Source organism: Fopius arisanus, unplaced genomic scaffold, assembly GCF_000806365.1.
Source record: "Fopius arisanus strain USDA-PBARC FA_bdor unplaced genomic scaffold, ASM80636v1 scaffold00001, whole genome shotgun sequence".
Lineage (NCBI taxonomy): Eukaryota > Metazoa > Arthropoda > Insecta > Hymenoptera > Braconidae > Fopius > Fopius arisanus.
This window is the reverse complement of record NW_011887740.1, coordinates 5,403,723-5,429,418: the sequence shown is the minus strand read 5'-3', so window position 1 is coordinate 5,429,418 and position 25,696 is coordinate 5,403,723. Positions and strand designations below refer to the sequence as shown.

The 25,696-nt window shown below is 38.1% G+C and overlaps 4 protein-coding genes across 4 annotated transcripts; 1 reads left to right on the top strand and 3 right to left on the bottom strand.

Moving 5' to 3' along the window:
- ndl (serine protease nudel) lies at nt 1-7,985 on the bottom strand. Its single transcript, XM_011302361.1, has 10 exons — nt 7,640-7,985; nt 6,633-7,313; nt 5,809-6,552; nt 5,514-5,732; nt 5,041-5,204; nt 4,718-4,845; nt 3,895-4,629; nt 3,516-3,799; nt 3,160-3,438; nt 1-3,091 (listed from the first exon to the last, which is right to left on the bottom strand). The coding sequence occupies exons 1-10, from the start codon at nt 7,896-7,898 to the stop codon at nt 432-434; spliced, it is 6,153 nt and encodes a 2,050-aa protein (XP_011300663.1). The 5' UTR covers nt 7,899-7,985; the 3' UTR covers nt 1-431.
- Nucleotides 7,986-10,495: 2,510 nt separating this feature from the next.
- CDase (neutral ceramidase) lies at nt 10,496-25,205 on the top strand. The gene is made up of 14 exons (XM_011302348.1): nt 10,496-10,606; nt 10,869-11,018; nt 11,406-11,549; nt 11,989-12,165; nt 12,257-12,384; nt 12,546-12,744; nt 12,927-13,133; nt 22,245-22,562; nt 22,649-22,879; nt 22,989-23,084; nt 23,163-23,333; nt 24,395-24,510; nt 24,605-24,773; nt 25,012-25,205. The coding sequence occupies exons 2-14, from the start codon at nt 10,884-10,886 to the stop codon at nt 25,033-25,035; spliced, it is 2,115 nt and encodes a 704-aa protein (XP_011300650.1). The 5' UTR covers nt 10,496-10,606; nt 10,869-10,883; the 3' UTR covers nt 25,036-25,205.
- Nucleotides 13,162-14,102, bottom strand: LOC105265046 (cuticle protein 7-like). Its single transcript, XM_011302327.1, has 3 exons — nt 14,069-14,102; nt 13,715-13,951; nt 13,162-13,544 (listed from the first exon to the last, which is right to left on the bottom strand). The coding sequence occupies exons 1-3, from the start codon at nt 14,075-14,077 to the stop codon at nt 13,263-13,265; spliced, it is 528 nt and encodes a 175-aa protein (XP_011300629.1). The 5' UTR covers nt 14,078-14,102; the 3' UTR covers nt 13,162-13,262.
- On the bottom strand, nt 17,233-19,477 carry LOC105265055 (cuticle protein 7). The gene is made up of 3 exons (XM_011302336.1): nt 19,385-19,477; nt 18,646-18,879; nt 17,233-17,876 (listed from the first exon to the last, which is right to left on the bottom strand). Exons 1-3 carry the CDS (start codon nt 19,391-19,393, stop codon nt 17,589-17,591), a joined length of 531 nt encoding a protein of 176 aa, XP_011300638.1. The 5' UTR covers nt 19,394-19,477; the 3' UTR covers nt 17,233-17,588.
- Nucleotides 25,206-25,696: the final 491 nt, after the last annotated feature.

Sequence of the window (25,696 nt, the reverse complement as noted above, 5' to 3'; positions counted from 1 at the left end):
TTTAAATAATCCTTTAGTTGTGTATTTTTGTTTCGATCAGTAATGATTTTTTTTTCGACTGAATTCATGGATAAGAATAAACATTGATTCGATCAAATGCCATCATATGATATCCCGTTCCCACTGATATACGTAATTTCCCAATAGTGATTGAAAGAATTTTTCCTCGTATTCTAACGGTTCTTCAAACTCATCTAATTGACTATTCCAATCCAATGGTCATTCCAATCCGACATTCTTCGAATATTCAACAATTATTCGTCAATGGCTTGAAAAAAATTTCTATTTATTTTAAAGAAAGTTGTAATAAATAGCTAGTTGGCTGTCACAATTTAGGCCTTCAGGGACGGATGAATGAATAAATAGACGAATGGGAAGACAAATGTTGTGCGAAATTAGTGAAAAAATTGGATAGCTCATGGAGAAATGAGCTATTCAGAGGAGCATTTGACGAAGGCGCGATGACAGACGTTTGTTGCAGGTCCAAGACTAACAAGTGGCTTATTCTTCCTCATGTGCAGCGATTTATTGTTGTTTAGACTGACCATAAAGAAAGGATCGTAATCTGGGACTAATGGATCGCCATAGGTGGTTCTTTCACTTCGTGATAAAATAGCACCATTGATGTAATTCATAGTGCGACAAATTTTCACAGCTTCCTCGGTAGATTCGATTGGAGATGGGAAACATTCAGAGTGCCAGACACCCGAGGAACGTCTCAGTACTTGTCCCATGCCTATTGGGTCATTACGGTGTCCTTTGACTATTCTGCAGTTCTTCTCGTCTGAACCATTCTCACAATCATTGAAGCCATCGCAAACAAAATCGTGTGGTACACAAGGTCCATTTTGCGTTTTGGTATTCCAACATTGAAAACTCGAGTCCTTACACAGACATTCCTTATCAGTCTCATCTGTTTTGTCCCAGCAATGTCGAATATTGTCGCAGACGAGGTTCGGCATGGTCAACTTCAAATACTCCCCACAATTGCACTTCTCTGGCTCATCACTTCCATCTCGACAATCAGCGATACCATCACAGAATTTATCCTTTCCCACACACTGTCCATTCCTGCACCTCAATTCCGTGTTTCCGCAAGGGCACCCAATGCCCCCTGACTTTTCACAGTTTCGCCTCTTCTCCTCGCACCTCTCTCGCTCCTCGTCCTCACCATCTCTGCAGTCCTCAACTCCATCACAAGTCTTTTCCCAAGGTACACAATTTCCAATCTTACATCTCAGGCCCTCACATTCTGGTTCCTTCACCAACTCGATATTTTCCTCCATCGCCTGACTGATGTATGCATTGAAATAATCAATGCAGCTCAAGGTCTGAGGCATTTTGAACCCACACATCATATCTTTGTCCTGGAAGACAGCAGTAGGAAACCATCCCCCTTTGCCCCTGCAAACAACAAGTCCATCCCAACTGTGAGTTTCATTTCTTCTGCAAATCTCATTGGTGCCATTAACATAGCATCGATGACATTTCGGACAATTTTCAACGACCGGTTTGAAAAATGTCTTCTTACTATTGAACTTCTCATCTGTCCCTAAAGCAACACACTCATCCTCCACACTCGGAGGCAAGACTAATTTGTCATAAAAGATAGGTTTGACGCTCCTAGTCATATTGACAGGACTCTTCAAATGGAGCAACGAGGCCTCCAATCGCTTTGGATCCACAGATGTTACAGAGTCTACTCCCACCACCTGCTGATGAGGTCCGTCAGCATACTGAAACGTTGGAGAGAGTCCCACAACAGCAGTCGTGTAATTATTGGTCAAATCGATATTCTGTGCACATCTGTAGCTTGTCAATACCCAGTCGGGCTCCAATAAAACCCCTGGACAATAATAACGGCCATTAATGAATACAGCGGCTTCCCAAGGGAACAAATAACTCGTGTTTACAGGATTGTTGCGAACATGCTCAAGCCTGTGAGATTCCACTGTACTCGACAGCACTGTCTGACACTTGACCCAAAGTCCTTGACATGTATTTGAGTCGTTGTTTGATACTATCAATTCTTGGGTATATTTGTAAGGTAGTAGACGGCCCGGAGTTGAGTGGACAGGCATCAAAGAATGATTTTCAACTGTGACATTCCTCACAGTATGGTGGCCTTTGAGACCCAAATAGAAGCAAATCTGGTTTGCTAGTAGCGATGAAGCTTGCGCATCATAGGTCGAGCAAATTGGTTTCCAAACTCCATCACTAATTCTCGTTATAACACCCTCTTGGTTGAGGTACGTGCGGTTCTCAAGATCGAAGACGATATTACGATTGTTGGTCAGGGTAAAGCAATCGACTTCGTCTTCCTTTAAGGGACATTGAGCTATTGTGTCACAGATCTGAATCTTTGGAATACAGACACCACTTCGGCTACACGTGAACTGATCATCTCTGCATAAATCACACTTCTCCTCGTCTGTTCCGTCGTAACAATCGAGGTGACCATCGCAGACAGCTGAAGGCATGTTGTTGTTGAGAATATCTTTGCAGGTGCAATTTTGCTCGTCAGTTCCGTCCTCGCAATCGATGCTTTTGTCACAACGTTTGTACATTGGAACTGTCTGAGTCATTCTGGTACATTTAAAGACTGGTGAGCTATCGTCTAGATGGGAGATGGGTGGAGGAATTGTGCTAGGTGAAGGTAAAGGTTCGGTTGAAAGTTCTGTCGCAAGTTCTGTCGCAAGTTCTGTCGCAAGTTCTGTCGCCGTTTCAGTTAGTGTGATTTTGGGGGTGGTTACTGGTAGCACAGCAAACAGGGGTGGTTGGGGTGGAATTGTTATCGGAGTAACTGGGGCAGACGTGGTGAATACTTCAATTACTGCAATTCTAGGGGATGGATCAGAATTAATAGTGTTAGAAGTTATAACATTGGAGTCATGTTGATTTTGGAGTGACGTTGGTGATTTGTTGTGAAGGAAAACAGATGGATTGGGACAGTTCATCTCATCTTCTGCGTCAAGACAATCAACAATACCATTGCATCGACGATTACCAGGCAGACATTTACCGAGGCCTCCATTACAAACGAAGCCTGGACATTTTGTTTGTTGTACATCAGCTGTTAGGAGATTGGCACCTGTGAAAGAATAGAGCGATTAATTGTCAGATATACCAAAATTGCTTGCGACTTGACTCTGAACTCACCTCTAACGAGGTCAATCCAATCTTTGTGTTTACTGACTCTCGTATACACTCCAGGTTCATTTGGACGTGCGCATCCTTCTCCGTGGCTCACAATACCAGCAGTGTACCATTGACTGGGACCTGATGTCGGATGTTGGCACATGAGAGGTCCACCACTATCACCTTGACAGGCATCCTTACCCCCCTCAGATACTCCCGCGCAAATATGATCATTGTTTCTGTCCACCAAGTGTTTACATGTCGTAAGAATAGGCACTTGGACTTCTCTTAAATCATCGGCTATAAAACATGGTATTGAAAGAATGTTGTACGACTCAATGACAAAATATTATTGCCCCAATTATGCGTTTACTTACGATCAGGTCCATGCTCCATTGTAGAACCCCATCCGATGGTAATACAATTAGTCTGAGGCGCGGGATCAAGATTCGACGTATTTTGTGGCAGACAAGTCGGTCTGATCCAGCGATTGAAGTGTAGAGGTTCGTCCAATTTTATAAGTGCGATATCGTTGTGCATCGTAGCTCGATTGTAAGCCGGATGAGGAATGATGTGGCGAGCCCGACGAGATTGTGCCATTGGAGAGTAAGAATAGCGACGCAGTAAGCCCGCTTGGATTTCATAATAGTGCGTCTTGTGTCTTCGAAGATACAAAAAAAAAAAAAAAAAAGAAAATGATCAATCAAATCAATTATGATAACCAACGTGGTGGATGGTTGGTATGATTATACAAACCCATTGACGCAGTGCGCAGCCGTCATGATCCACAGTTGATCGAGAATAACGGCGCCACAGTGGAAATATCCATCTCTATATACAGCGACCAGAAAGGGCCAGGCCTGAGGCTGACTTGTTCTCCCTCCAACGATCCTAAAGTCTGGTGGTAATCCCTCCGACATAATATTATCTCCTTGAATCTTAGAATTTTCCCCGTTCATCATATGAACACTGTCATGATAATCCTTCATTAATTTGTCAAGCGGACTCTGTGTAGTCACTATAGGTGCTGCCTTCTGCTTCTCGATCAAGTTATTCAGAGTCTCCTTCATCTCCTCTATAAATTGTGTTCTATATTGAGCCAGTTTGTCAGGATGAAGAAAGGATTCTGTTGGTTCGGAAATTGTTCTGAGATTTTCCAGTATATCTCGAATCTCTCTGTAATTTTTCTCATTGGTATATTTCTCCATTGCTTCTTTCCATTTCTGTAATATTGTGATGGCGGGCTCTTGAGAATTTAGTGCAGTATCATTGAGTTTGGAGGCGACTAGTGAATCCTCGTATACACCGTAAGGTCTGTAACGATCTTGAGACATAATTCGAGTACCACATGGAATTGGTGGACACTCGACGAAGAGTGCTTGATTGTTGCAGTTGGGTATGAGTTCGACTTGATTTGATGGCATCATTGCGAGGTAGGGGCTGTTGTTCATGCCTTGGGGAACTACCTTGGCCTCGATCCTCGGGAGTTCTCTGAAGCGGAGACAAATTGTCAATTATGATCACCTTTTCGACGAATTCTTAGGATAGCCTAAGAATTATTTGTCTGTTATTTTTCTACCTGATTTGAATTCCAGTTTCAGCAGCGCAAGCGTCAATTGCCCATTTTTGAGTTGCCGTGCAGACGGGATACCATTTCCCTTTGTAATTTTTGTGAAGGTAGCCAGTTAAATACCCAGTCGGGATCATCTGTAATTTCAATTTTTAAGAGATTGTACAAGACACAATTGTTGTCAATTATTTGATTTGCGTCTTCCTTGCGTTGACATTTTGACCGATTGTGTGTGACAGTGGCTAATTCCACTGATTACATTTAATCTTTTAAAATAATTTTTTTTTTATCTAGATTTTTATGAATTTCGATAGAGATTGATTGATTGTTACATCTTGATCGTGACTCATTGTTTGCGTAAGCATGGTACACTCTTCTTCATCTCTTCCATTTGAACATTGGGAGATTCCATCGCATCTATATGGCATGGGAACGCAATTCTCTCGTTTATACCGTCTGTCCCAATCCTGGCAGCTGAATGAGTCTGGTTGGCATCCTGGAATTACACTTCATTGAAATTAACAGTCGGTAAGTAAATTCCAAGTGGAGCCTCTCTAAGCCAGCAGTCGACAATTATAATTCCGGTATTCCCCGATCTTTATGGTGTCTTGTGCCATCTGGTGAAATTTTTCCGAAGATTTTTATTTAAAATTCTATCGGGGAAAATAACTTGTTGAATTTGCTTTGCCAGCTCTCGTGCAAATAATCAACCCTCATTTTCGAATTAATAAAGAAAGATAATGGGATAATATGCTAGCATGAGTGAGATGAATAAGTGCACAAATAAGTGCAATAAATTGCTCACCGAAGCAACCAAGTTCATCTTCACCGCGAGGGCAGTCGAAGTAGCCATCGCAAAGTTTATCTTTATTCATCCTATCTCGACAAGAACATCCAATCTCGTCACTGGAATCCGGACAATTGATACGTCCGTCGCACCATTTTAATTTTTCGATGCATATACTGCCGTCCATGCAAAGCTGCTCATCTTGTTTACATGGCAAATCTTGTTGCCTGGCAAATCCTATAATATGACAAATTATAACAATTGCACATGATAACTCTCTACAATATCAAGTTTAAGGGGTGAAAAATTAAACCTGAATAAACGTCATTGTTGTACTCCTCGTTCCAACTGCGGCTCGCTCCAACCAATGGATTCTCCAAATTGGCCCTGCTATGATGATCTTCGTTTTTAGCGGCATTGGACTCTCTTTGAAATCCAGATGTGCCGGGAAATTGATGGATGGGGACTGGCATATAAATACAGCCATAAGGTTGCGGCCGAGGGTAGGCCTGCCCAGGTCCAGTCGGCGGCATCCAACCTCCCGGAAATCCTCCACCGGAATTCATTTGAAAAGTTCCATAGGGTCCAGTTTGTACAGCTGCCGGTTGGAAATTGGAAAACCCGTGTCCAGGTGAGGAGACAACCCGGTGAGGATATTGTAGCGATGCTTGATATTGTCCCGGGGCTGATGGATATGGGGGTTGGGGAAAACCCGGAAAACCCGGAAAACTTTGCTTTCCTGTAGGCCCTTGACCTGGTGGATAACCGAAATAACAAACTGGAACACCATTGAATGACACTTGGGGATTTATGTGCACCTGCTGACCAGTTTTCATTGTCTCAGCTGTTGGAATCACTGGAGGATTTGTCTCAATTAATGAATTCGGCTGGAACTGTCTCGGCACCATTCTTGCGTGGGAATTAGCCGAGAATGACGGCCCCTGGGTTATTAACATCTCCGGATTGTCTTCAGGAGGAAGTTCACTCGAAGACGTGGGTGGAAATTCATGGCTTCTAACGTTCTGCAGAATAGGAAAGTGATATTTGACTGGTCCATCTGACAAAAAAAAAATGCAAGTTAACTTTTTATTATATTGCTCTTTCCAAATCCAGTCCACCTTGAGCTTGATTGATTACCTTGTTGCTGAACTATTGGGTTTTCGGCAATTGTTGTATTTTTTATGGGTTCACTAAAAGTTGAATTCATAACAACAGTGAATTTTTCGACTTGGTTTGAACCGCGGCCCGGTTCAGACGATCTTTGAATCAATAACGCTGGTTGGGATGACCATCGATCTGTTACAGCCCCTGGTACGGTGAGATTTTGGATTATGAGTGTTGCAGAATTTTGTGACGGCTCGAGCGTGCTGGGGGGCTTATTAGTAGAGACCTTTATTTTATCAATATTTTGGCATTCAACACACTGGAGAAGTGCTGAGAGAGCACCTTTGGGTTTATCCATAGAAGACAAAAGACCCTTCAAAGAATTCATACTTTCACTGGCCGTTGATGTGAGTGCTTGCATGTCATTGAGAATTGATTGACAAGCTTCGAAGCGAGCCTTACAGATTGATTCCTGATTGATGTATTCTATCTGGCGTTTCTCAGTCTCCCTATCCCCCCATTGAATTTCGTTTTGCTCGACATTCTCAGCTGAGCGACGACGGCGATTTTTCCCCTCGTTTGCAATCATATCATACAGTAGATTCGTATCAACTTTTTCGGAGAGGACATCAGAAAACAATTTCGAAAGCTCCGACAGATCAGATTCAGAATCACTATTAGTCAATACCGGATCTGATGATGGCTGGCTTACATCTTGAAATAATTTAATAAAGATATTCAAATTATTTTAAAAAGTCCAAATATTTCGATTCTTCTATAACTGATAAAACGTTGCGTAAATTCCATAAGAAACATAAGATCGTAACGACGATCAGTAAATTGGCACTAACTCGAAGGCGGCAATTCTCTCCCAAACTTTCACCGCATTAATCACGACAAAATTCGGAGAAATAATTTTTTGGTCAATGAAATCTCCAAAAATATCAAACTATATAAGATTTCTAATCGATCGAGTGTTGAGGAAATATATATAAGAAAAAAAAATCAATAAAATTATGGATATTGAATTATTGCATTACCTGTGTGGATTGAAGAATAGATAATTGATCCGATAAAAATCAAAGCCAGAATGACTGAAGTGAATCCGATCATCATAGTAAATCTGTATCTCACAACGGCTTGAGGATTACCAGACATCAGAGAATATTTTATATCCTCCAATCTACGCTTAGTACAATTGCTCAAATTTTCCATTCTACTTGATTTTCTGCTGCTATCACAATTCTGAATAGTGGTCGCACCTGTTCTTGGTGAAGATGAATTTTCTGGATCCTCCATCCAAGTCAATGAAATATTTAATTAGTATTGAAAAAAATGACAATGAGCGGAAAGGCGAATTCGAGTAATAAATGACCGGGCACAGTGAACAGTGACTGAGGAATGAAACAGTGTTTTTCCAAGCCGACGGTAACCCACGTAAGATCCGTTGCCTTTTTCGCTATTGTCAGCTTTTTCATACCTCAAAATACGTTATCGAGCCTGTTCTACTTTCCACCACATATGTCGAAATATTATTTTCTGCACCAGTTGAATGACTTGCTCACACGCACAATGCAACTATGTCTTTTTGCATTAAAAAATTTAATTTTGCGTTTCAATCAAATTCCTTCAAGCTTTCGATTACACTGCAATCCTGAATGAACGAAAAAATTCTTTCGAAAATATCATTCCACACGTATAAAAAGAATGGAATGGCATGCCAATAAAAAATACAAGAGTAATGAAAAATTGTACTACTTTGTCATTGGATGAACTTTTGCACGCTATTTTAATGACAATCTAATATTCCAACAATTTTCTATGGAACTCAATGAATCGATAGTTTCTTCAAACATAAAGAGTTTTCACTCTATAAAGTCACCGTCAATTCAGACGGCTCCATAACCGTGTATTCTACATGCGTCAGCTACATGCAGCAAACAAAGTTGAAATATATGAAATCACAAAGAATAATGTATTATCTTTATATATTCATCATTAATTTATTAAATAAATGCGATGAAATAAAGTGGTCCTTCCATGCCCACGTCATACCTATGGTACAGGAACATTTTTTATTTCGAATTTCGGAAAGATGGAGAATTAAATAGAGAGCAATATAAATGATTTTTCAATAAATTCTTTACTGTTAGCTGGCTGTTGATATATTGATGATGGATTGTTATAACAGTGACTATTCAAAGACTCGTCCCTCAGAGGGGGACGATCTCAGATAGGGACGATCCTTATTTTCTATAAAGGTCTGATCCATAACCGTCAATTTTATTGATTATTATTTATTTTTTCTACACTTATATTTAATAAAAAATAGAGTGTACTACAAAGTATGGTGACTATCCGATTCTATAATCATTGGATTCCGTGTAACCACGACGAATGGATTGGGAGGCAATTGTGTAAGATGTTTCTTCCTTTTACTTTCTCCAACTGGTGAACACCAAGTCCACTGAGACGGGTTTACTGGCTTCATCGAAACCAACAGTACTCGCAACTCACTCTGTGTATTTTCTAGTCAAGAAAAAATCGCCGTTTATCATTAATATTGTTTGCATGTGATGTGATGATGTCAATGTAAGAACATAGGAAATGACTATCGATTCAAGTGATGTGGAAAAGTGTTTTTTTCTTGCCATGATTGATCTTTAATAATGATGGATGTACTTAGAAGTGAATTGTTCAACTCTGAGGAAGAGGACGAGGAAAATGGTGGGCAATGAGAATAAACAAATGAGTGCCATGAATTTCATTTAACATCTAGCACGTATTTTAATTTCAAATAGAGCTATTTAACGGTATTGTTCTTTTTTTTTTCTCATCTTTGTAGTGGCACATATGGAATATGAGCTAAGTTAGATGAATAATTCGTGCCGAATACGAACAATAATAACAGCCAATCATTAATATAGTGTTGCCAAAAAAAGTATTAACTTAGCATATCTCTCGAGTCTGGATGCATATCCGCTCGCTTGTTCCTGTTTTTCAACTTTGAAACGGAAATGTTGATTACAACTTCATTTATCGTTTATTAACTCTCCAAAAACTCTAAATACAATATATTCCGCCCGATGTGAAAAAAAATTGCGAAACGAAGGCGTTTTTGCATTTGAGCTCAAGGAAATCTTCAATCTTTTATTCTTTATCATTGATCAAGATGCAGTTTCCCCTCAACAAAATACAATAATAATAACAATGTGATATAATGATATCCTATACTGCTTGTGAACAAGCGGAAGAACCATGACGACATTATTCGAAGGGCGTACGTGATCTTCAATCCATGAAACTCCGATACTTGTCGAATACATTTAAAGGCATTATAAAGAATCAGCTAAACCAGAAAAAAAAAATATGGGGAACTGCAATAAATCCAGAGATGGCCAAGCAGAAGAGGGAATATAGATATATTCATAAGACAAATCATCTAGTTTCCTATTAGTTCCACGCCCCGCATCTCTCGTCCTACATTCTCTGAGGCCCATCAAAGTGTTTCATTAGGAGAAAAAAGAAAAATAGAGAGAAATCGAGTAAGTCACTGAGAAGATTAAATGACGGTCGAGCTCTGCCTCACTCTACCCACAGTCGCTGTTGTATTATTTTTTTTTCTTTTGTGTTTTAAAGTGATTTCATCAATGACACACCACCACCAACTAGCGGAAATTATTATTTTTCTTCTTTTTTGTTGAGCGAGAGTCAATGAATGGAAAGTGAATTAGAAATAGAAGAGAGTATAGAGTGAAATGAAGAAATGAAAGAATATTATTGTGGTCTGATGAATTGTAAGGTATTGGGGGGTCAAGTGTGAACGGGGCTAAGATAAGCCAAGCCGGACACTGTCGTTAACTCACCAGTCATAACGAAAGCCGGTATATGGTGAGACGACAGTCAGTTGTGCTGAGGTAGCCGCTACATTAACAAGGACCATTCATTGTGCACTTGAGATACGGAGTTGAGTTGTGTTGAATTGTCACTCGGGATTTTGAAAACCAGTGAGTCTTCAACTGCGTCTTCTAATTTCACTCATTCATTCAGCCACTCGGTTGCACGTAATTGTCACCATTTATTGACAACCTCATTTATTATTAAAGAGATGAAAAAGTGAAAGGATTGCAGAAAATGGGTAACATCAGTGCAAACTTCAAGTGGAAGTTCTTGTCATACCATGCAACTTTCAGAATTGATCGTGATCTTTACAGGTTTTCAAGGATTCGAGAGTCGCTGTTGTAATCGTATCGTCTCTTTGAATTGCAGGTCAGGCAAAAACAGATGGATTTAAGATGCATAATCAGGCCCCTGGGCCTTCTATTTGTCCTTGCGATGACATATCCTGGAATCACAGCATCTTATAGTATCGGTGTGGGCACGGCAGATTCAACAGGACCTATTGCTGAAATTGTTTTTGTGAGTTTTTTTTTTTCCTGATACCTTTAAGGACCATTCCCAAAATAAGCACTCGTCGAATGAAAAATCATTGTCATTCGTTTACCCTTTTTTTTTTCATTTTATTCTATAAATGTTTCTGTTATAAGATTCATCACAGTGATAAAATGATTATCAAGAACATTGTGATGGCATTTATCGATTGAAGTGAGATTGTTATTCTCAATTTTTATCAGCCAATTATCTCCATTTATTTTCCCATTATTATTATTATTGGAAATATCGTGTTAATTAGATAAATAAATGAAATTGAATGATTAACGTTGAATATACTTTAATGAGAAATGTAAAAAATTGTGGGGAGACGTGACGATTAGAAATTAATCTTTGGATTTTTTCTTTTTGCAGATGGGATATGCCAAAATGGATCAAAAAGGTACAGGCCTCCACCTGCGCACATTCGCAAGAAGTTTCATAATCGACGATGGAGATCAAAGAATTGTATTTGTAAGCGTTGAAAGTGCAATGATTGGCCACGACGTCCGCGCTGCTGTAAGGCTCCTATATACGTTAATTTATTTCAATTTACTCATATAATGATTTCCACTAATATCCCCTTATATTGGAAGAGCAATGGCTTATTCATTCGTGCCTTAGCGATCAAGTTATTGGAAACAAACGAGCGTATCGGGTTACGAAGATTAAAAATTTAATTGGTCATTGTCCGAGAAATTATTTGGCAAATATTCCACTTAATTTTGATACTTAAGAGGTGTTCCATTATTTACTATAATGTTGAATTGAATTGAATAGAATAACGAGAAACTATGGTATACTAAAATAAAAATTATAAATGGCATAAATTTATTGATTAATATTTGAGTTGGTGAATCAATGAATCCTATTATGGCTACGTAATTATAATGAATGATGGGATAAATATTGAATCTCTTAAAAAAACTGAAAGACCATTATATTGATACATTTTTAGGTGATACGGGAGTTAAAGAAAAAATACGACGATTTGTACACAGAAGAAAATGTTATGATAAGTGCAACACACACACATTCAAGTCCAGGAGGGTGCAATTTGTACATGTTGTTTGATCTCACGACATTTGGATTCATAAAACAAAGCTTTTCGGCTCTAGTCAATGCAATTACGAAGGTAAAGGAATTAAAGAAACACTTCTTTGCCGTAATTGTCTTTTTATAGTCCTGATTCATATGTGACGTCATGCTTATTTGTCAATTTTCAGAGTATTGAACGGGCTCACAATGCTGTTGTGCCAGGAAAAATCTTTGTGGACCAGACAGAAGTTTTCGATGCAAATATCAACAGGAGCCCTCAGGCCTATTTAAATAATCCAAAGACTGAGAGAGAAAAGTGAGCGCCATTTTACAAGAACTGAAGAATTTATGGGAAACGTGATAAAATCAAAATTTTATCACGAAGGATAATATACTGAAGATTATTAAAAAAATCAATTGACGATAAGTCCGGCGTGCAAAAAAAAATACCACCAATTGTTTTTATTTTCCTTCTAGGTACAAAGATAATGTAGATAAGACGATGACCCAACTACAATTCGTCGCAGCTGACGGGCATCCTTTGGGAGTCATTAACTGGTTCGCTGTGCATCCAACCAGCATGAACAATACAAATCGCCTCGTCTCCAGTGACAACGTCGGCTATGCTGCTCTTTTATTTGAGCAGAAAATGAATAAAAATTCGATGCCCGGAAAGGTAAAAACTCCCATTTCCACCAGCGCCAATTCAAACAATACCGATTACTCATTATTATAGTAGTCAATCACTCTCATTACTCAAAATATTGACAAATTGAGAGATTGATATCATTGATATTTCGGTATCAATCTTCACTTTCGAATGGAGCATCGTTGATAAAATTTTGTTGTGATGTTTAGGGTAAATTTGTTGCGGCATTTGCGTCGAGTAACTTGGGTGATGTGTCACCTAATACTCGAGGACCAAAGTGCGAATTTTCTGGTAAAGATTGTACGGAGCAGTACACGTGTACGGGAAAGAAAGAATTATGCTTTGCATCAGGACCAGGAAAGGACATGTTTGAAAGTACAAGTATAATAGCTAGGAAACTCTTCACGGCGGCAATCGTAAGTCATTGAACAATTCAATATTCAATATTTCATTTTATTTTCGGAAGGCAGTATTGACTGATCATGAGCTCATTTATAAAAAAAAAAATAAAGTTAAGAGTAAAGGTTGTTACGGGATTATCATTGCTAGTATCCATAATCTTGAGTGAGATGTAGATGTGCCGGGTAGTGAGGCACGATGTGCTTGACAATGGGTGTTGGATGAACGGCATGTCCAATTTTCTTAACAACGGCATTGAATCCATTGTGTGGATCAGCTGTGTAGTCAACAACGCGAATTGTGCCGTCAGGCTCGTTTAGGCTGTACGATCCTTTCACAACATCTCCATCACGCTCCTCGTGTTGGCTCTTTACATCACCAGTGTGGGGATCATTTACTCCGTAATTGAAGGAATACTTGGCAGGTGCCTGAAATTAATCATGACAGCGGATTCACATTATTTCATTTAGATAAGGACAGAGGATTTTGCATTCAATTTCTTTAATTGATTTGAATATTTGAGTCAATTACGTTCACTGAGTTGAAATATTAAAAAAATATGAAATATCCAAATCTTATATTTTTTATCAAAACTCACATGATGATCATCTTGATCATGCTGGTCATGATGGTGGATGGATGGATATGCTGGATAAGTTTCATAAGCTGCATAAACGTGAGGATTTAAACCGTAACCCAATTGACTCTGTACAGGCTCGACAATTGCAGCATGGGTGAGATCATGTCCATTATACCCATATCCATAGTCATTATAGCCATTGTGAGCAATATATACTGCCTGGCTGGCAATCACCATTGTTGCAATAATGACCAACTGAAAATTTAAATGTCACCTTTAAGAAAATTTAACCGAGTGCCTCAGAAAATTTTGTCAGTACAATTCTTCCTTCAGTACTTCCTAATTCAAGTCTTTTCAAACCTGTACATGTACCTTGAACATTTTTTTTTTTTTTTGAGGTGTATTATTCACTGATGTACAATGTAAATCGACTGATACTTCTGATGTTGAGTTGAGAACTTTTATACGAAAAGAACTGTAGTGCGTGCTGTGGAGTAGTCCCTCCCCCATCTAGCTCAATTCCTCTGGTGATCTAGAAGTTGTGCAATTCAAGGTTACGTGTACGCGTAACTTCATTTTTTTTCTTTCATTGCCACGATTAAGCCAAGCAGTTTTTTTTTTAATTTTTTTATTTTCACCAAGGTATGTCCATCCGGGAGTGTCCGACTGTGGGATTTTGAGACAGTTGAAGGTTGACAGTAGTAAGGGGAGGCAAGGGGCAAACGAGCGAGATATGTCTCCGATGTGTGGGAGGTGGTAAAAAAGTGGTAATTTCAAGTGGGGAAAAAAAGGATTGCATCCTATGGTTATGAGAAAAGGAACCAGTGGGATTCTACTAGTTAGTATGATTTGGCGGAAAAAATTTCGTTACATTTAATGGGTACCACGTAAGGTAAATAATGGAATGCCGACGAGACGTGAATTAGAGAAGATGGCGAAAAAGGGTGAGAAGGGAATGGGCATAATAGGGTTATTAGTAATAAATGATAAATATTGAATATATTTTAAATAGTATGGGGGAAAAGGTTACTCAATGGTTTCATTCATAATTCCTTTCAAATAATATCCTCCTTCGTATAGTCCTCCGTTCATTTGAAGTTGAGAGAATGAGCTAGTATAATTACAATCCTCATCAGAACGTGACAATACGAATGATTACTCTTTGCAATACTTAGCCCTTGCTCCCAATAATGTCGATTGGTTACCAATCATTCATCAGTTATTCCCCGGTATTCATTTTGACTCGATAAAAAAATCATTGTCGTAACAAGTTTCGAAATGGATCAAAAGTATTTACAACTTATTGATGAAAAAGAAGGGAAAGAGGTATTGGATTGTAGGAAACGATAACGTAAATATTACGTCGAATCGAATGGCGGGAGTGGGAGTACATGCTCCGGATGTTTTTTCTTCTTTTCTCCCGCAGATTTCACATAATAATAAGCGGCGATATGTAACAGCTAGAGTGAGGCAATGGGTTGCATGTGGATCGAAACGGACATATCATGGTCCATGACTGTTGGATGGACGTGGTTGTCAGTCTCGTTGGGTCTCACGTCCTTACGCAAAGGACTATGACTACTCTGATAACGTCATCATCCTCTATTCAACATACCTAATGATCTTTATTTACTGTGCATTTTATGGATACTATCAATGTTATTCATATTATGAGAAACATTAAAGCCAAATAAATATTGGGCAAAATATAAAAAATTTATTTATTTATATGGTTCTACAATTTCACAATAACGTTATTACTGCATGAATATCATTGGTTTAATTGAATGTGTCATTTATTCATTGGTCAATGAGGTTGAATAGCGACAAATTCTTAGGTCACGTCTATATCCTCAGCATTCACAGAGTCGCACAAAATCACACAGAATTGTACATTTTTCCCCTCAGTGATTTTCAATATAACTGGAGTGATAATTAACAACGTATGGGCGGAGTTGGTGATTGTTAACAAGCCAAGAATGATGGATAGCATGGCCAATTTTCTTAACGACAGCATTGAAACCGGCGTGGTCATCAGCTGTATATTAACTAACTAACCGAATAGTCCTGTCCGGCTTGACACAGCCGTATATGTGCCTTTGACTATATCACTCTCCCTCACCTCTTCCTGGTGATATATCTCATCCCTATGTGGATCGTTAACGCCATAATTCAATCTCTTACTCAGGATATTACTAAAATAAATAAAATAACAAGTTCACATATCATATTCTCAACTGAATAATTGAAAATTCAAAGAATTCATATTTTAACAATAGCTGGTTGGTAAACCACTGGCGGTTGTGAATAATTATCATCATAAATACATTCGTGCTCCAGTGGCACTGTATATGGCTTTCGGCCGCGAGGGCAATAAAAATGCCCAAAAACTTGAAATAAAATGCAGGTTTGCCTCATCAAAGTAAACTGCTGGGAGAAAATACTTGCGTACACTTTCATGAATTACGTATTGTTAGCTGGTACATTTCAACTTCTTTATGACTGTTACGATCGTCCTGATTGCAGATTCGCCAGTTTTATGATAATTAATACAACAATAGGTAAATTAATACAACGCGTAAGATTCGTCACAGTACAATGATTATTGGTGTCCAAGCGACATTGAAATTAAATACCTGGCAAGGTTGCTATATTATATATTTCTACGGCAAACGCGGCTTTTGTTTAGTTTGTAGAAAGTTTAGGCAATAACGTGACTGTATTTCGGTTAGCGAGTCAGTTGGGTTGCAAATACATAAACTATTTGAATTTGTTAGAATTTCTTATTTCATTTTTTTTCTCCCAGACAATTCTCTATAAATCCACACTGGAAGATAAAAATGCGGTATTTTTTTTTCATAATTATTAGCATTATTCCGGGGACTGCTTAATTAATTTAATTCACTGCTTAATTTCACCAAGTGTCAGATTTCTCAAACGTCAGAGAATCGCACTATGAGAAATAATGAATATGGAGCGGCTTTTTGCCGTAACTAAGTCCATGTTTTTTTTTCTCCATCTCCTTGGATACAGTTCATTATTCATACGGCGTTCAGAAGACAATGGATTCCCAGACACTTCCTCTTTCCTCAAGTAAAAGTATTCTATTTAAGGAGTTTAACACTCACTCGGACTTAATGAAAAAGCCATTTGTATTTGCAATGAATAATATTGTTATTATTTATTTATCCTTTGCCATTGTTCGTGTCAAGATCATGAGAGTGACAATGAGAGTGAGGGTGTTAGAACAGTTTGTTGATGAAAAAGAAAATTTCACAAGATAGGTGTGTAGGAGTTATGTAAATTAGGCAACTGGTCATTCATCTTGGCGCAAGAGGATTTTACCATAGTTTTCTGAATTGAAAACGTTTCGCAATAGTTTGTCAGTCACGACTTGGTGATGGATGGAGAGAGATAGAGGGAAGGAAGGTAGGCGGTAGGCGGTAGGCGGTAGTGTTGTTATTTCTTCAGAATGAGGAATAAATAGAGAAAATCATTTTTTCAAATACTGTTTTTCCCTTTTTTTTTTTATTTAAAATTATAAAGAGATATAAATGTCATATAAATAAAAAATAAATCACTTCAATTGAATTTTTTCATTGAATTGAGTTTTGCTGAATTACAGTGTCCTCGGAGTTGTTGGAGGGGACGGAACACATTCAGTGGAATGAAATCTCGACTATTTTTCCTTTTGATCCCGGTTGCTAGCAGAAGTATTGTGAGATCTTCATGTTAATTATCTCGGGTCAGTTGCAGATGTCCGGGGCAGAAGTAGATTTAATTAGCACAATATCCGAAGTGAATACCTATCTGCGGTATTTTCCAACCGAGTTGATCACTTCAGAGCTTTCTTATCATTAGTTTCTTTTATTCAGCGTGAAATTTAATAAAGCTAGAAATGATGTTTATCGAATTCGTAGCCGTAATACTCTGGTGATGCCTCGACGTATTTAGCCACGTGGACGGGAGGTGGATGTGAGGCTGGTCCAACTTTTTTCACAACTGCATTAAAACCATTGTGATCGTCCGCTGTGTACTCAACAATTCGTACACTTCCATCGGGCTCGTTTACGCTGTACGAGCCGTGGACAACATCCCCATCTCGCACCTCATGCTGGGTTTTCACGTCACCAGTATGGGGATCATGGACCCCATAATTGAACGTATATTTTGGGTGAGACTGAAACAGCAAACCCATCAAAATTCATCTTAAAACATCAAATTTATCCCCTAATATATTTTTCATACACAACGGATTATTTGATTAACCTTTGAAATTGAAAATGAATGAAACATTTAATTGAAACATTCCATAAAAAAGTGTAAACTGATGGAAATAGTGGAAACTTCACCGTAAAATAATTTAAAATGGTTTCCACAGTTAAACGCGATTACAGTTGTGAAAAAATGTGCACTCCGTCGAAAGCTTTTCTAATAGTGAGAATATTTTCGCATGAGGTTCAACATTTTTCAAATTTTTCCATTGAATTTTATCGATTCAATTCGACCATTGTATACACAAAATACTCTGGTTATTCGTCAATGTGACCAATTCATGTGTCCTCTTCAAACTATTCAATCGGATGTCAATAATTTTTCTAATAAGGATTGAATAAAGTAAAAAAATGTGAAGATCAAAATAATAGAATGTGTATAAAAACCGACGCACTCTTGTACAATCAGAGTTTCTACTCCGAAAGTTCTATTTATTTGGTGAAAATGTGTGAACGAACCTCTGCCAACTTCACTTAGAGAGTTGAACACAGAAAGCATGCATTATAACTTTTTATATTGTCTGCATAGTCGGTATGGGATCGATATTGAAATAGTTGTGAGATGAAAGACAAAAATTATCCACTTTTGAATGGATTCTCAAATGAAAAAACTTTAATTACATCAAAGTTTAAATAACATAATGATAGTAAATGAAAAAAAAAAAAATGGCTTACATAGTAATCGTGGTCCTCACTGTGCGGTTCGTGATGGTGGTGAGGAAAAAGAGGTGCGGCTGATACAGCGTGTACAGGTACAGAGACCGTTGGAACAACGTGATGAGTCTCGTAGTCATTGGTGAGTGCTTCATATCCGGAATAATCAGGATAATAGTGTCCGTGGGCGCCATTGTGGCTAATGAGGACCGCCTCGGTACACCAAATCGCTGATGCCAGTAGTATGCTCAGTAGCTGGAATTTTATAGAAAATTTTCCATAAAAAGTTTCCATATAAGCGGATATAAAAGGTTGGGAAAGTTCAGTGCATCGAGAGGTACTTCCTCGATGACTTATTTATTATTTGCACATGAAGTTCCTTCTGACGAATAACGAGGATCTTTGTCACTTTCCCATCCAAAGCCAACTGTCGAGTCAGCAGAGACAGTCTTTACTCTTGCCACTTTCGCCCGCTCAACAGATGTTTTTTTATGTCCATTTTAATTATGTCCTTACCATACATTTTTTTTCTTCAAATATTAGGAAATAAAAAATCACATATTCAATTTGCGGCCAAGAATTTCCCTTGGAAATTTTCAACAATTTAGCAGTCTTCACGAGTCTAGAATAAATCTGTAAATTATTTAGCAATGATATTCAGTTTTTTTCTAAATATATCAAGATGAAATTGAGTGGTTTTTAAAAAGCTATCAAGAGAATTCGATAAATAGCACAATTAAATTGGATATCACGCGCGTACCTTAATCATGACGTGCGTTTTCACTTTTAGGTAGTCTCCTTTTTTTTTTTGCTGGTGTTTCGGTGGTTAAAGTGAATGACACTGAGGTTGAGAGCGCGAAGACACTGATAGACATCATCCCCGTCGAATGTACTTATATCCATCTCCCACCTAGGCTCCCTCCCATGTTCCGGCTTCAATAGCCGGTAATACCTTCTTCTCACTAATTTTCCCACATCTTTTCATTCGTCTTTTCTCAAGGTTCAAGTCAACATAAAAAAATGCAGCTCTCATGTACTACGAAATATTTCGACAGTACAAATAATGACAGACAAATGAAAAGAAGAGTTGGAATTATTTTCCGGGACACGCTGAATGAAGTAGCCAGCTAAATTATTAATTCAAGTGGCGCTCATTACTTCAGGTAAAAACTTTTATAGAAAGAGGGGAAAGTGATGAAGAAGAAGAGTGGCATGAAAATATTCTTTCTATATTAGCAAAATATTTTCGAAGATATTTAAAATTTAGTTACCAAATCAGCCAAAAGACATTTTATCACACAGTGAAATCTGGGCGATATAAGTTTATAACAATAATCGACCCTGGAAGTAGTTTTGTGATAACGGAAGATGAGAGAAGGGTGAATCAAAATTCCTAGATGGTTTGTGTTACATGATTCTGGAAATCTTGGCATGGCTTTCATAGAATGTACTTTCAAAGAATATACATTAACGGGGCTTTTCATTTTCCAACAGCGTTGAAAATAACGATGCGTTTATCAATGAAACTCCAAAAAAATATAACAGAGAGCTATTTCCGGAATGAGTCTTGAATTTGACAATAAAGAAGCGTAGAACCGTCGAAGTGTCTTGCGTACATCAATTCATTACATGCTCCTATATAGGTGTGGTAATGGAGTTTCGCAAATAGGTGTTTGTGGTGAGCTACGGGTGTGAGACGATGTACTACGATGCACTCTATGGATTGCACAGTGCATCCACTCACTATTACTACGAACTATTGCAATTCACGGATACAGGAAAAAAAACAATATTGTGGGATTAAGAATTAACATATGTTGAAAACGTGAGGGAATAAAGTGAAAATTTTTGAGGGAAATGAGAGCATGAAAGAGCACAGCTTTGTTTATACGCAACCATTCAAGTCACCTCAATCCTTACTTTTATTATTTCATTCTCATTATTAAAATCAATCGTCATCATGTTTAATTCCAGTACTACGGAAAAATTTTCATCGAAATGGATTTTGATTTCGTAAGTGCTTCACGGTGAAATAAATAGAGTGCACGGTTATATATGTGGAGCAATCCCTTGTGGTAAAATCAGTGGCTGATCCTCGTTGCCAGACTATCCGCTAAAGGTTTCGCCGCTCCCGCGAGCCCAACATTCTGCAACATTAAAGCAATATCTCTACGATCCCAAACAACAAGATAAATTCAATAAATTCAAACTCCCCCTACTCACTTTTAAGCCAGCATATTATCCTTCACCAATTTTAGCTTAACCCTGATATTATTGTACTTTTCAATTAGTCCGATTCGCCCCAATTAATATATATATATATATGTATATATTTCCAGTTTACCGAATGGCAAGTCTTAAAGAGGGTGTATGAATAAATGTGTACGATACTGAAACATCTCGGAAACATCTCGGGGAAAATATCTCATCATTCACTCCCATGGAGTTCTGAGAATTGCACAAATGCACATAGGTATTACATAGAGCTCCTATGTGCCACTCATGTCGCAGCCGTGTCAATTGACGTGTTACTAATCCACTGCCCGACTTATGCAATGTATTGTTTACGAGTTGCCATTTCAATAGAATCATGTGAACCATCGTGAGGAAAATAAAGGAAAGGAGGGGCTATCGTTTGGGGGACTTGTATGTGATTTCTTGGCCATGTAAATACGAACACGCCAGATTGAAAGATTGGTAAAATGTCTCTTTCCAATCCTTGACATCTTTCGAGGGGAACACTGATTTTTTCAATACCATTTATATTCCATATACAAGTTATATCGCCAATTAATTATAACTGAGATGTGCCTCAAAGAGAATACAAAAAAAAAGAAGAAATAATTGGTGGAAGGAGAAACGAAGGAAGTTGTGAGGAACGTTGTGGGTGAACCACGCAAAATACACTTTCCCACCGATTACGATGGGGACGTGTTTATTTGCAAACCATGCTCAGGTCACATGTCTTCATATTATATGCATAAATCGTGCAGCGGTGAATCGCATCTGCGGAATACAGACTGAGTTGAATGCCAAACCTCATTCATGTCATTTGGTTCAGAAAACAACGCGACATTGTCTTCACTGCACTGGGAACAAAATGTTATAAATAAAAGTAAGATGGCTTTGAAACCAACCAATGAAATAAATAAATAGTATAAATCGTACTCAATAATATAATAAGTTACTGTCACCTCTCAATTGAACATGTCTCGGGTGTGGCAATTGCTTCTTTGAGTATTCTGAAGGGAATTTCCCCTTGAGCCAGACTTCCGATAGATGATCCCATTCATTGTTCGACAAGTGCATGCAACGACATTCCTTAACATTGTTAGCAAACTTTTGATGAACTCAGTCATCCGCATCTTATGTTGACTTACATCACATCCATAAATTCAAACTTGTTATCCTCCTACGATGTCCGCATGGGAATATTTGAGCGGGTAAACAACGAAATAAATTCAGTTCGATATGGATGCTGGATTAATTCCGTCATTTCCTACAAAACGAAGAATTTTGAGGAGAAAATGGCGCAAAGTACTCTGCTTTACTTCATGTTGTCATTTCATATCTGTCGTAATGAATTTTCTCTAATAAAGTGTCTGTTTTTTTTTCTTCAGAATCTGTGGAAAAAGGGTTCAAGCAAAGAAGTATCAGGCCCAGTAAGAGTCGTTCATCGTTATGTGAACATGCCAGAGCAGAAAGCAGAGTATTACAACGAAACAACTGGTCGAGTAGAGGAGTTATCGGGTTGTTTACCAGCGATGGGGTACAGTTTTGCAGCTGGTACGACTGATGGGCCAGGCTCATTCGCCTTCGAACAAGGTACGACGACGTCAAATCCAGTATGGAACGCTGTTAGAAATTTCGTTGCTGCACCAACAGAGGAGGATATCAAGTGCCACGGAGTTAAGCCCATATTATTAGCAACTGGAAGGGTAAGTGTCGGATGTATCGTCGACTAACCCCCCAAAGCTGTTTCTATATTTTTCCATGTTTTTCCTTTATGGTGACGTTTATGAAGATGTGGCTGCCTTATCAGTGGCAACCCAAGATTGTGTCCACCCATCTTGCGGCAATTGGTGACTTTGTAATAGCAGGTGTACCCGGTGAATTCACAACCATGTCCGGCAGAAGAATGCGCGAGACCATTGCAACTGCCATGAAAGAGAGTACCCAAGTAGAACCCATCGTTACTATCGCCGGACTTTGCAACACGTATAGCGATTATATTGCTACTCCCCAAGAGTATGAGGTAATTTATCTAATTATAAGGAACTTGCTGAAGGGAAGTCTTCATATCCGCTATTCTTCATGGATGACCAGAATCATCATCCTTTTGTTTTTTTTTTATTGATTTATAGATTCAAAGGTATGAAGGGGCATCAACAATCTTTGGACCACATACATTAACAATTTACCTTAAACAATATCGTGAATTGACCCTAGCAGCCGTTCATGTAAGTATAAAATCGTCCGATTCTCAGAAAAAAAAAAACAAGTCGTTCATTTTTGTTTTACCTGTTGGTGTGTTTAAGGGTAAGAAAGTAGAACCTGGGCCTTCACCACCCGATTTAACTACTGCTAATTTGATAAGTCTCCAAACACCAGTGCTTTATGATACACCGAAATGGGGAAGAGACTTTGGCGACTGTCTCAGACAACCTAAGAAAATGGTCTATCCTGGAGATACTGTTTCAGCAATATTTGTAAATATTCTACATTTATGTTTTATTTACACGACAAGCTTTGCCTTTAATTTATTCATCAAAGAAAGGAGTATCAACCTTGTGTAGTATGATTATCGGAGTATGAACCGAATTCATTGATGAGATAATAGTTGGAAAAATGAGGGAAAAAGTAAAATGAATGAGTGAAAGAAGCAACTCCAATGATAATCCTCAAAAAATATATTTCGCAATTGCATAACCACTGGAAATGGACCTGCACGTGTAATCATATATTACATAATGTGATAATGTTACGCCTTAAACAATGCTCAGAGCACTTCCTAAAATTGGTTGGTTTTCCTTGAGATTATATGGGCACCTAGTAGTATCAAAATACAAAGAAAACGGCATTGACATTTATAAAACCCTTCAGTTGATTTTTACAAGGTGGCAAATAAATCTAATGGAGAGTAATTGTATTTATGTCGGTCCTCACGGCAGGCATATCATGGCAGGGTTCATATATGAGGCAATACCATCTTTAGGACTGCAATAGGTATATACAGTCGTAACAAATCCTATGACTGATGCTGATGCAGTCCATTAGCTTGGGATGATACAAAAAGAGATTATCGCTTTTTTATCTTCAAGTCCCTGATGTCATAAAAATTTACCAGCAACAAACGTTGATATTTATTTTTTCATATTTTTATTCATTTTTTCTATTTCTATCCTATATTACGTAGGTATTGGTATGTTCGCTTAATGGCTCATAGACGACATCTTTCATAATTTGAAAGGGTCGATGAATCATTGTATAGATCTTATTTTCAATTTATTTAATCCTACATACGATCACAGTAATCCTTGTTCGGGGATGTTATCACATACAGCAAGGGAGCCGGAAACTATCTAAATCCAATTATGCTATATTTCAGGGGAATGGTACTATCTCCTGCCAATCTCTCTTTTTCATATTAGTCATTTGAATATTAATGCTATTCATTTTTATAAACGCGTTCTATTTGTATTTGATCGCTTTTATTGGAAATGGTAAAAGAAAAGGAACAATGAATATTGTGTTCATGAATATGCCACAGGTATCGGGACATCCTCGAAATAATCTGATGACTGACTCGAGTTTTTTGACGATCGAAAAAATAGGCGATGACGGGAATTGGATTGAGATTGCTACTGATGCAAATTGGGAAACTAGGTAAAAAAAAATCCATATCTTTCTCGTGACAAAATTACAGAATGAGAATTTTATGGGATAAATAATGTAACGTAAAAATCAAATTTGTATGCAGACTCTACTGGGCCCGAACATCAGTGATACTCGGCACCAGTCAAGTGGAAATCACATGGGATGTTCCCTCAGATGTATTGCCTGGAAAATATCGCATACGGCATAACGGATATTATCGTTATATACTCGGTGGAGTATTCCCCTATCGAGGCATCACTGATATCTTTGAGGTGAGTAAATCAAACACTGCGGATTTCAAGCATTCAAGCGAAAATCGCTCTTGGTTGCTTTCCAATTAATTCCATAATGTTTATGACAGAACAACTTTATGAGATAAATTAACAATAAATAATGCTTAAATTTAAGAATTTAACCACCGTCTCTGTTGAAATCGTCAAAATTATGTATCGCAGGTGGAAATGATTCCGAGTTGTTTCGGCATTAATGGGATTATTTTATTTTACGTAGGTCCAAAACGCTTCGAGATTCTGAGAACCATTTCCATCCAGTAGAGTCACACTAGTCGAAAAACACTGATGTGGAATAAACGTTTTCAAGTGCCATAGATTTAACAGTACTGTGAAACTAATTGTAATAACCAGAATGTCTAAAGCTGTCAGAGCGACTTGTATATGCTGAAATACAAAATGAGTTAGGCGTTCCTCCTTGTCTCAATCTCCGCTTTACCCCATGCTTTCCTGAGCGTTCTACTTATACTCGTCAACGTTTCCCCTGTTTCGAATGCCATCCTATCAAGCATAAAGCGACTTGCTTGTAGTATAGAGAGGTAAACTTAAAAGTATTTGAAATCAGTCTTTGGAGAAGGCAGTTCCAGTACTGAGTAGCTTCAGTACTTCCCAAACTTTCTTTATCCCTTGTTTCTGGTGGATTGGTCAGTAATCTTCATCCAAAACCACATTCAAGTTATGAATCTTCCATTGGAATAAAGTAAGTGAATTTAAGTTGGAGATGTTTTTTTAATTATTTTCCCACATTTTACTTATAATATAAACAAAGTCATTAAGAAGATACGCATGCTTGCGACAACTCGGTCGTAGAATTCATTTCCATTGAGTATTTTTAGTCGGATTTTGAAGGCGCAACTTTTCTTTATCATCTACGCAATGAAAAACGTGTTAAAAAATTTGATTTT